Source organism: Castor canadensis, chromosome 6 (genome assembly GCF_047511655.1).
Source record: "Castor canadensis chromosome 6, mCasCan1.hap1v2, whole genome shotgun sequence".
In the NCBI taxonomy this organism is placed as follows: Eukaryota; Metazoa; Chordata; class Mammalia; order Rodentia; family Castoridae; genus Castor; species Castor canadensis.
In genome coordinates, this window is record NC_133391.1 from 113,544,332 (window position 1) to 113,556,480 (window position 12,149).

General features: G+C 40.1%; 1 protein-coding gene across 3 annotated transcripts in view; it reads left to right on the plus strand.

Moving 5' to 3' along the window:
• Positions 1-8,199, plus strand: part of Dmgdh (dimethylglycine dehydrogenase) — a 61,308-nt gene extending 53,109 nt beyond the window's left edge. For 2 of the 3 annotated variants that reach the window (XM_020152012.2, XM_074077226.1), the window contains one exon: positions 7,053-8,199. In XM_020152012.2, coding sequence (XP_020007601.1) covers positions 7,053-7,268 — 216 coding nt within the window. In that variant the 3' untranslated portion in view covers positions 7,269-8,199. Of the gene's footprint in view, positions 1-6,547; positions 6,656-7,052 lie in introns of those variants that run through there. The other variant, XM_074077225.1, reaches the window with a different exon arrangement.
• Positions 8,200-12,149: the final 3,950 nt, after the last annotated feature.

Below are 12,149 nucleotides of genomic sequence, written 5' to 3' on the forward strand. Positions count from 1 at the left end.
CCTCCAGTTCAAGTTTGCTCACTATTTACAAGACTTCTACTCTTCACCAGCTCTGTTAACCAGTGACTTGACCTGATCCCGACCCCATCTCTGGCCCTCAGTTTTCACATCTACACAATGAAGCCGCTGGACGAGAGCATGTCTAAGGTTCTTTCTAGCTCTAATTAATTTTTTCTGTAGTCATTACATTTTCCCCACCCCATCTTTCCTGTATTTTACATTTTTCACTACAAACCTACCCAGCTTTCTCAGTACTTCTGAAGATGGCTTACAGTCATTCTTCTACCAGCATTCTGTTTTACTCTGTCACAGATGGTAGCAGTATTGTGCTGTAATGTTCTGTATGCAGCCCATGTCAACCACAATCAACCCACAGATTTTTAGCCACATTAAATAGGATGATACCCAAAGTCAAGTTAAAAACCTGAAAAACCAAGCTCCATTTAAAAAAATTTAGTTCCTTTGCCAACTGTATACAGTGAGTTTACACACTGTATCTGTTTCTTTCTTACCATATGGCCTCTGCTTACAGAGCTTCTGATGTTATAGGAACATTTCTTTTGAAGTTCTTAATATACGCTTGTCTTCCATGCTTAGTGGGGTCATAATTTCATCATGAAGATAGTTCTTTCAATCCTCTTTCTCAAAGGCCCTTCTTTAATTTTTTTTTTCTTTTTTTTGCAGTACTGGGGTTTGAACCCAGAGCCTTGTGCATGCTCAGCAAACAATCAGTCACTGAGCTACATCCCCAGCCCTTAAATTTTTTTTATTTTTATTGACACATAGTAATTGTACATAATTATAGCATACAGTGTGACATTTCAATTCATGTATATAATGTAATGATCCGATCAGAGTAATTGGCACATTGTCATTTTAGACATTTATCATTTCTTTGTGTGAAACACTTAAACCCTCTCTATTAGCTATTTTGGAATATTCAATTAATGGTTGTCAACAATAATTACCCTACTGTGCTATAGAACAGCAGTTATTTTTCCTATCAAAGGCACTCCTTTGATTCTCTAGAATCTGGGATGATAGATTCCGCCTCCCCCCCATTTGTGTTGCTTTTATTATTTGGTATTTTATTGTTGCCAGAGATAGAGTACAAGTTTGTGCATTTATTCAGCAATTCTTTTGGTTACCTTCTATGTGCCAGCAATATGACAGGCACTCCAGTGAACAAAGCAGAAAGCATCTCTGTCCTCATAGAGTTTACATTTCAGGCAAGGAAGGGACAGACAATGAGCAAAATAAATAAAAGCCACGGCATGTCAGATGGTGATGAGTGCCCTGAAGAAAAGTAAAGTCCCGTTGGGAAGTGCTTAGAATTTTAAATGAGGTTTAGTATTTTAAAAATCAAGGAAGAAGAGTGCTCCTAAGAAGGACTTTCATTATTTTGGATGCTTTAGTTTTAGAAGCTTAGCTGGGAAGGAAGTTTTGAAGAAGAGGTTTGTGGACAAGTTTGGAGAGTTTTTAATTAAAAAATTATTTTACTGTGGACAAGTTTGGAGAGTTTTTAATTAAAAAATTATTTTACTTCCAAAGTATTATTAAACTTGAGTGGAAAATTACTGCCTAGTCAGGACTCAGCCTTTGGCATAATTCATGTATCATACGATATTTTTGATGTAGTAAATAATTTTTGTTTCACCTATGTTTTTCATTACTTATATTTAGGTAGTTTATCACTGGTTTAAAACCCTGTCACAAATACAACTGTAGGCCAGATGACTTCGTTGGCAATGTCTATCAAAATTTAAGGTAGAAGCAAAAGCAATTCTACAAAGTTCTCTTAGAAAACAGAGAATGAACAATTTCCAACATTTTTATGAGGTCAGGTTTGCTAAAACACTTATAAGAAAAAAATTAAAACCAATATACAATATTCTTCATGAACAGATACCAAAATAGAAGAAAATACTCACAGTTGAATTTGACACTACAGAAAAGGCGGTTCATTCAAGAAATTCAAAGTTGTTTTAAGATTTGATAATCAGTCAATGTAAGTCACCCTTTAAAACAATGTTTTAACATATACTGGCCACCAGTGGCTCACTCCTGTAATCCTAGTTACTTGGGAGACTGAGATCAGGAGAATCCACGTTCAAGGCTAGCCTGGGGAAATAGTTCATGAGATTCCGTCTCCAAAATAACCAGAGCAAAATGTGGCTCAAGTGGTAGAAGGCCTGCTTTGCAAGAAGCCCTGAGTTCAAACCCTTCCCACTCAAAAAAAAAAAAAAAAAAAGAATCCATGTAATCAGGACTAGAAGGGAGTTTCCACAACCAGATAAAATGCATCTGTGAGCATCCTACGGATAAGAGTGTACCAATATGCAGTAGATCCTCACATCCCCGACGGTCCCTTGCTATAGAGATGTGGAAAGCAGAGGGGTAGAGGTAAGAGTGGAGTATGGCTGTGATGTAGTCAAAATCTCTCCTTGTGCTTCAAGTCCAGAGTCCAGACAAGGCATCTACTTTGAGAACTACTGATCCTCAATGTGGCAGGTGCCAGGCTGTGCTGCAGCACTGCCTCTATGAACACTGCAAGGAAGGGAGGGAAAGAGAGGGCAGGAACCTGCTGTGACCCAGGCAGGAGCTTCACGATCACACTGTGACCACCCAGAAGTGTTTCCAATGACCCAGGAGAGAGGAAATTGTTTGCATGAAGACCCTCAGCCTGCAGGTGTTACAAGTGAAAGCTTTGGAAGCACAACATGGAGGAATGCCCAAGCTGGCCTGGAAGGGAGTCCTTGCCTCTCCAGGGGCGACTGTAAGAGTCACAGGAGACTCTCTGCACCAGGAATGGAAAGGAGAAACACTGAAGCTGTGGCCTCTGGTCTCCTGTCTTGATGACTGCCCTCTCCCTCTGGGTTTCTGGAACCACTTCCCAGGATCTAGTAATCAGAAATCTTGCCTAGCAACTAAATCAGATAAGTAGAATTTTTTCATGAGTCCAAATCCTGGAGTAAATGCTAGAGCCAGAGAGGCCAATAGGATTTCCAGTTCTGGTGAACAGGAAGTAGCTCCATTCTTCCCAGGTCTTTCCTCTTAGAACTAAAAAGTCCTCTTAGGAATCACTATAGTTTGCAAGAAAAGAAATTGCTGTGCTTAACCTAGATTCACTCTTCAGAAGCACTGGTTTAAGCGGATTTGATAGGTGAATCTGCTTGGGCATCTCGGGATAACCTTGGCACTCACTCTCTAGAAGACAGTACCAGGTGCTGCTGCAAGTCCGCTCTGAGGAGAGTCAGGCCTGCACCAAAGCCTGGACTTCAAATGTCCCTTGGTCGTTGAACTGTGAGAAGTTGCAGCAGCCACTTCATTTCAGGGTGGACACCACAGACACTCCCATGGTTTGGAAAACCATTTGGAGGTTATTGGCTCTTTAACCATACTGTGAAGAAATAATTCAAATCTACAGTTAAAATTTACTTAGTTTGAAAAGTCTCAGTCAGTGCATGTTGGTTCTGGAAACTAGGAAGTGCAAAGTCAGGGTGCCAGCACAGTGGTTTCTAGGAAGAGCTCTGTTCCTGTCCTGTGGATGGTCAAGTTCTCCCTATGTCCTTACCCTTCTTACTTTGTCACCATTCGCCTTCTCTTGAGGCAGCCACCAGGAGGCACTGTGCGTTCCATTCCCTCAGAGATGAGCAGTCGGTCAACAGCCATCTTGGAAGCACATCCTCCAGCCCCACCCAGGCTTCAGGTGACTGCACCTTCATGAGACCAAGTTAGAACGATACAGCTGAGTAAACTACTCCTGGATTTCTGATCCTCAGAACTTTCGGGTGTTTTTGAGTCAGGATCTCTCTATGTTCAGGCTAGCTGGCCTCGAACTAGCAATCCTCCTGCCTCATCTTCTCAAGTGCTGGGATTATAGCTGTGCACCACCTTGCCTGGCAACAAAAGGTACTGTTACTGATGAACGGGGGTATTTCAGATGCTCCTCAGTCCTTCGGATGCACTGTCTAAGATTAAGATGCTGTTCCAGGCGCAGCAAAAGAACCACAAAGAGTAGGAAGATAGCAAAGTGAAAGCACGCTTTGAGGTATGAGGTGTAAGGGTCTACTGCCCAAAAGCCGTTGTGGGTGTGGTTACTAGGTGGCAGGAAATTAGTATCCTCTTCTTGTGACTCCTTCCCAAATGGTTTCACTACTGTGCAGTGACTGCCAGGGTGTGGGAAGTCACATGCCTGTGCCTTTGAGAAGGTGAGGGCAGGTGTGGGAGCCTCTGATCCTTTTTAGCCCTTCAGTGTTTAGAACTGCCAGTGGAAGGTTATATAGTGGTCACTAGGCCTTAAGAGTGCATGCGTGACCCTGATAAGGGGTGTATGCTTCCTGACCATACAGGGTCATCATTATCTTATTCATCAGTCCAGGATGTGAGCCACCTGTGGTTTTATGATTCTGTCTCTTTAAACGGAACAGAGTATCTCATGTAGCCTGAGATTCTTCCTCATTCCTGCTCATGTCTCCACAGCTGCCTACCTCACACGGCCTGGAATTGGAGTTCTGCACTTTGTGGAACCTGCCTGTGCTGAGTTCGGGTGCCACCTGAGGGGGCAGGGCCAGGAGTGGTGCCAAGTAGAAAGGCCTGGGGCTTTCAGACTTGCTGGGAGGAGTAGGCAGCTGGGTGCCATGTTTCTTCCCTTCTCTTCTTCGTTTTTTAATAAACTAAGACATACAGGGATAGTGAAAGAACCACAACACACCATCCCTCTTAAAGCACATTACTTCCTTCAAAGGCCATTTGCCATGTTTCCTTCTGTAAGTCAATTAGAGAGAAATGAGAAAAGGCTGAAAAATAAATGAGAATTATTTACACTGGTGAATTAAACAAGGGATGAAAAAAAGAAATGTAATCTACTGGACAGAAGCTGGGCAGGTTGTCCTTAGAATTTTCTACATAGAAAAGGAATGGATCTAATTGAACCTGGAAGGTTTAAGGTAGAACTATGTGAGGTTTACTGGACCTCTCTTTGGAGATTTAGTAATAAGATAAAAGGAAAAACTAAACTTTGAAAACATCCTGGGCTGCTAACCCTTGGGTTAGAGAGAAATTAAAATGGAAATGAAAGTAAATTCTAAGAGAAAAGAAAGCACATTTTGAAAATAGCACTCACAAAATGAGCACTCTGTTTCCTCAGGCAGCTAACACAGAAAAGACTGCAAGGCACTCTGACTGCTGCGACGTTAGGAGACCTGGAGACCAAAGTCTCTGCAAGTCTCTGAAGACTGACTGTGGGCTTGTGACCCAGTGAGTCAGGGATGGCACCTGCACACCGGGCTCTTCCTATTTCTTCAGTTGCCCAAGAAAACTAGGTTAACTCTCCAAGTTCCAAACACACATCTGTGTTTTGCAGACCTGGAAGTGAAAGGAAGGTTACCAAGTTAGCCTAGTCTTTCAAGGAGCAGTATTAAAAGTTCAAGTTCCCTGACCACATCCCTGTGTTTCACACTTACTAAGTTCTAAAGGAGCAAAGCAATCAACAGTGTGCACCTTACCTGGGCTGCTAATAATATGCAGGTGGATGCATTCCAGTTTCTTGATTTTTTTGTTGTTGTTGTTAATCAACCAATTCTCACTATGACATTCAGGAATCATATGGAGAGGTTCTGATTTGGGGTTTCAATGAGGTCATTAAAAATGGACCACAGAAATAAGAGAATATACTTAAAGTCACAAATGTGTTGAGATCTAAAAGACTAGGACTGTAGGGCAGTAGTGTGCTGTTTGCTGAATTGATCACCAGGATGACTGATGTCCAGAAAGCTCTGACCACCAGCAGTAGTCCACAGTGCTTGACAATGGGGCCAGAAGGAGTAGCGTGATGCTATGGTGACCAGGAGAAGCTATTTCGAGTTTTTGTTTGCTTCCTTTTACCTTTGTTTCATGCAGGGTTTTGACTTGACAGTTTTTGGCATTTTCTGCTTTTGCTTCTGTTTTATCCCTTTAACCTGGTTTCCACTAACCCTCTTACCTTCTTGGGATTATTGTATAGATTTTTTTTCTTTTGTAGTATAAAGCATTTGTTTTCATCTTCTGGGTTTTTGAGTCCTTGCTTAGTATTGTCTGCTGGTTTACCATCACAAGTTACCTTAATTCATCCTCTGTGGTTTTGAATTTTTGCTTCTTTGTTCATCTTTAACAGAGATAAGGTACAAGTTTATTCTTCACCAAATTTTTATTATCTACTATGTGCCAATACTATTCTTCTCTCATCGTGGAAGGTTTCTCCTCCACCTTTGCCAACTTAAATCCACCCAACTTGAAAGTATAGAAGAAACCCTGGCTCAATGATTATTAGCCTTCATGTTCTCTGCCCTGGTGATGATTTCTTGTATCTCGATGCTTATTCCCCAGTTAAGCTCTAAGTTCTTGAGGGTAGATATCAGGACTTTACTCATTCCTCTAGAAAAAAAAAGTATTGTGTGTGGAGAGCCAAAGCATTAAAGGTACCACTTACTAAAGTATCTTACAATTGGCAAGAATTGTTAAATTATCAGTATGCATATACACAATATATATATATTCTCTCAAATAGAATGCTGACTTCACACTGACTACTGCTGTTAATAAATACTTTTGTTCAGCACTATTTTGCAGACCATTTTCTAAACACCAACAAGGACAGTAAAGTAAGTTTGCATTTTAGAATTTTCCCATTCTATTACTCCAGTGGTTTAATGATAAAAGTTTTTTTTAAAGATTAAAGTGAAAATATTCCATTCTTCCTCCTACCAAATCCCTTAGTATGAACCTGAGCAAAATAATGCTGGGTTAAGAAACTAAGTGCTATTATTTTAAAATGAGAAGTTTCAGGGTAATGTAGATGTGTACTTAGAAAATTATTTTTTCATAATTTATAATTTTTTTATTAATCTTCGAAAAAGGGTGACTTTCCTCCTATATCTCTGGTGTTATCCCACAGACAGCATGTCTGAAAACTTTGATTTTGTAAATTGACTCTGTATTTTGGATTATTTCATCTGGAGATGAACAAAACACTGTGACCAAGATGCTGAGGACTGTTGGGTCTTGTTTTTCAGGTGGTTGGCAACACAACATCTGGAAGCTACAGTTACAGCATCCAGAAGAGTCTGGCTTTCGCCTATGTCCCTCTTGAGTTAAGTCAAGTGGGACAACAAGTGGAGGTTGAACTATTAGGTAAAAATTACCCAGCAACCATCATACAAGAACCTTTGGTATTGACAGAACCAGCCAGAAACCGGCTTCAGAAAAATGATAGAAAGGACAAACCTTGAAGAAGACTATTACCAGTCAGCTGGATTATAGTTGTTATATGACTATACTTGAAATTACTGTAATTGGTTCCTGGGGAATAGAGTAAACCAAGAATTCATTTCAAAATCATCGAAGTCTAGATTTAGAATCTTAATAAAACTTTTCCCTTAATTGTGTTCTAAGCAAGATAGAATAACTCATTAGTAATTTACATTGTTCTTCCAGATGAAGAAATTTAAAATAGATGCTTTTTGTTACCCCATATTTTTGTTTATGAAACCAAATCAGCAAAACATTAGGTGCTTGTCAATATACATTCGTCATAGTAACTGAATAAAAGGATTTATATAATTTTTGGAACATAGCATCTGGTTGGTAGCTGAAAACAAAATTAATAAATTATCTTGCATATAAAAACAAAAGCAATCTTATTGATGGGTTTACTTCATTGAGAAGTCTTTCCCGAGTTGAATAAGTGATAGTACTAATTTTCACAATATATCTGTGATAAAATTAGTAAAATTCAATATCAGTTTACCACCAACATTTCTATTCAGTTCTCTGAAATACTTTTTCTTAATGGCTTCCCTGAAAGCAGCTTTATAAGACAGGATGATTGTCCTTCCCAAGGCTGTTTTTAGTAGAGAAATTGCAAAAAAGAACAGAATTTTCCAAAGGAAGCGGTACTTGTAAACCTTCAAAAATGAAGCTGAAACCTAAATAGATTGTGCCAGTACAAACCCAGTGTGAATACTGAACACCTCTCCTTGTGAAAGAATTAATGCAAGTTGACATCACATGGTGTCTTTCTGAATATCTTTTCACAAAGCATTTGACAACACAGGTCAAACAAAGGCTTATGAGCTGACAGGATTGCCCTAAGTGCTATCTATGTACAGCAACAAAAAAAAAAAATTAGAAACAATTTTTTGATTTATCACTCAAAATTATTTGAGTTTAGTTCACTGAATATATCAAAAGGGTTGTTTTTGGTAAAAGGTGGTTTATCATTTATAACTTATTTGTATACATTTATTGCACATTTATTGAACTTTTCCTAGATATCAAAGAAAGTGGAATAAGAAACATAAGATTCTATAATTAGAATAAATTCTAAAATGATTTCTTAACTTGTACATTTTGAAAAGATACGAAATTTACATTTTAAATTGCTTATAAGAACAATCATATACTAGAACTCTCTAATCTGCCATTCATTTCTTTTTGGTATGTCTTCTCACATAAGAAAGGAGGCAATTCCCATGGTTTACAAACATTTCCTGATTATCAGGAATATTATCCTGGTTCCCAGTTAGGTGTTAGGTGCTTGTTAAAGGCCCTGACTGGGAATTAGGAGGTCCTTTTCTTAATCTCTACCTCTCTGTTTCCTTATGACCTTGGGAGAGTTACTTACCAGCTCTAGGTTTTCCCTCTGTGAAGTAGGTTTAGATTCTTCCAGTTTTTTTAGATGCTATAATAGCAAGAAGCAATAATGATAGTATGACATTAAATTTGTCATACATTTAAAATGTCAGCAGAACCTATAAATAAAAAGAAGAGGACATTCAGATTATCCTTTCCACACTGTAAGTCTACTTCCCGATTTTCTTTCTTTTTTTTTATTGTTTTATTATTCATATGTGCATACAAGGCTTGGTTCATTTCTCCCCCCTGCCCCCACCCCCTCCCTTACCACCCACTCTGCCCCCTCCCTCTCCCCCCAACCCTCTCAATACCTGGCAGAAACTATTTTGCCCTTATCTCTAATTTTTTTGAAGAGAGAGTATAAGCAATAGTAGGAAGGAACAAGTGTTTTTGCTGGTTGAGATAAGGATAGCTATACAGGGAGTTGACTCACATTGATTTCCTGTGCGTGGGTGTTACCTTCTAGGTTAATTCTTTTTGATCTAACCTTTTCTCTAGTTCCTGGTCCCCTTTTCCTATTGGCCTCAGTTGCTTTTAAGGTATCTGCTTTAGTTTCTCTGCGTTAAGGGCAACAAATGCTAGCTAATTTTTTAGGTGTCTTACCTATCCTCACACTTCCCTTGTGTGCTCTTGCTTTTATCATGTGCTCAAAGTCCAATCCCCTTGTTGTGTTTGCCCTTGATCTAATGTCCGCATATGAGGGAGAACATATGATTTTTGGTCTTTTGGGCCAGGCTAACCTCACTCAGAATGATGTTCTCCAATTCCATCCATTTACCAGCGAATGATAACATTTCATTCTTCTTCATGGCTGCATAAAATTCCATTGTGTATAGATACCACATTTTCTTTTTTTTTTTCTTTTATTATTCATATGTGCATACAAGGCTTGGTTCATTTCTCCCCCCTGCCCCACCCCCTCCCTTACCACCCACTCCGCCCCCTCCCTCTCCCCCCCTGCCAATTCCCAGCAGAAACTATTTTGCCTTTATTTCTAATTTTGTTGTAGAGAGAGTATAAGCAATAATAGGAAGGAACAAGGGTTTTTGCTGGTTGAGATAAGGATAGCTATACAGGGCATTGACTCACATTGATTTCCTGTGCGTGGGTGTTACCTTCTAGGTTAATTCTTTCTGATCTAACCTTTTCTCTAATACCTGTTCCCCTTTTCCTATTGGCCTCAGTTGCTTTAAGGTATCTGCTTTAGTTTCTCTGCGTTAAGGGCAACAAATGCTAGCTAGTTTTTTAGGTGTCTTACCTATCCTCACCCCTCCCTTGTGTGCTCTCGCTTTTATCATGTGCTCATAGTCCAATCCCCTTGTTGTGTTTACCCTTGATCTAATGTCCACATATGAGGGAGAACATATGATTTTTGGTCTTTTGGGCCAGGCTAACCTCACTCAGAATGATCTCCAATTCCATCCATTTACCTGCGAATGATAACATTTCGTTCTTCTTCATGGCTGCATAGAATTCCATTGTGTATAGATTCCACATTTTCTTAATCCATTCGTCAGTAGTGGGGCATCTTGGCTGTTTCCATAACTTGGCTATTGTGAATAGTGCCACAATAAACATGTACTTCCCGATTTTCTTGGAAGTCACCCCAGCATCCCCACTCGCACAGTGGTGCTGAACTCAACACCAGCCAATTCATTGCTCATCAGTTACATGCAACACAGCTGAGCCGTGGAAGATGAGTTAACCATATTTCTCCCATGGAATTATGAACTATGATCCATCAGAGTTCATCATCTGAGGGAGAGACAGAGACAGGGAGAGACCAGTTTTCCAAGCTCTTAGTGACTGATGGCCTGTCCACCAGTTCCTGGATGAGAACTTTGACTCAGAAGAGCCCAACTACTTGCTTCTGGAAAGTGGACCTGACACTGAGAGAGGCCTCCAAGGAGTAGGCCCAGGATTGATGTCAGCCGTGAACAGCAAACAGCTAGCATGTTTAAGAGAACTGCGGTGATGTGCACAAGCCATGTCTTCAGCTCAGGAAGAACATTCTCAAGGATGGGATGATGAATGAGAGACTCTTCCCTTGAGCAAGGGAAGCTTTTTGGAACTGCAAAAGCACATCTCAGTTACACATTGTCAGAACACTTATGCCTGTTGCGTTGCTAATGTTCACATCCTAACGAGTCTGTGTCTTTCTCCTTTTCTGCTGATGAGGAAAGGTGACAGGAAAAAAAATTTTTTTTAAGTATGCTGTATGGGACATTAAATTGCAGACAGACCAGATTCTGGAGTTGTACCAAGAGAATTTTGTGCATATTGAAATTGAACAAAAGAAAGGGTTAAGATTATCAAGAGACATAGCAGCTGTGGAAGGAAAAAGTGTTAGCATTCTTTAACCAAAGTCCCCCAAAAAGCAGAGAACCCAAAATCAAGTTAATTATGTACTTTGGATGAATCTGCATATAAAAACATAAATTACCACTGAGCTTTATCTCCCTGCCATTAATGAGTCTTTAAAATAGTTCAGTATTTTACAGAAAGCTGCATCATGAATGATAAAATGGTGACACATTACTGAACAGTACTTTCTCCAGGTATAGATCTTTGAAGTGTTAACAGGCCATGAAGCATTGGAAGTGTGACTCAAAGTCCACTGGACTGGAAGTCACCAGATTTGCTTTCCTAGCTCTGTGATCCACCAACACAGTCCATATAACATGTACTAAAGACTGTCCTGTCTTGCACATGCTGCGTAATTGCAGCATTCCTTAGTCTACAGATACCTGCTGAGCCCTGGCACTGGAAAAGCAGTGGTGATCAAGACAGACGGTGCCCTGCCTTTACAGAGTTTATAGACTAGAGAGGTCTAGGGCAACTTTTAACTAGGGGGAGAAAAAAACCCAGGTAAATATTTAGTTACAAATGACAGACATCATGAATACCAAAGGGAGAAAACATTTTGAGAATGAGGGGATGGCAAACTCTCAGAAAATAAAAGAGATGTCAAGCTGAAAAGTGCCCCTCGGGGTTAATCAGAGGCGTCTTGGTGCCATTGGCATGCACAATTTCAGGGACCAGTGAGGACAAAAGCCAGGCTCCTTTGCAGAAAGGGAACATAATTTTATTAGCCAGGAGCAACTAGCGTCCTGATAAGATGAATGATAAAGGGTTATCAGTTATGTACCTCTGGCTGGACTTGAACTTGCAATCCTCCTGCCTCGGCCTCCTGAATGCTGGGACTAAAACTGTGTGCCACCATGCCAAGGTGTCACGGTATACCCTCGGTGTTCCGGGGCCTATGGTTCCCAGGAACTCACCTTGAGGGAAAATGACCAATCCTCAGTATGCACAGTGTCCAGTGCTGTAACATGCATATTTGATTCATTTTTCCCAGAATTCTGCCCAACTTAAACCAAAGACACGTGGCTTTTCAACACATCTCACATTTCCACTTTAACACTTCAAGTAAGCACATTAACCTTTACATTGCATTTGGGGCACCATTTACTTTT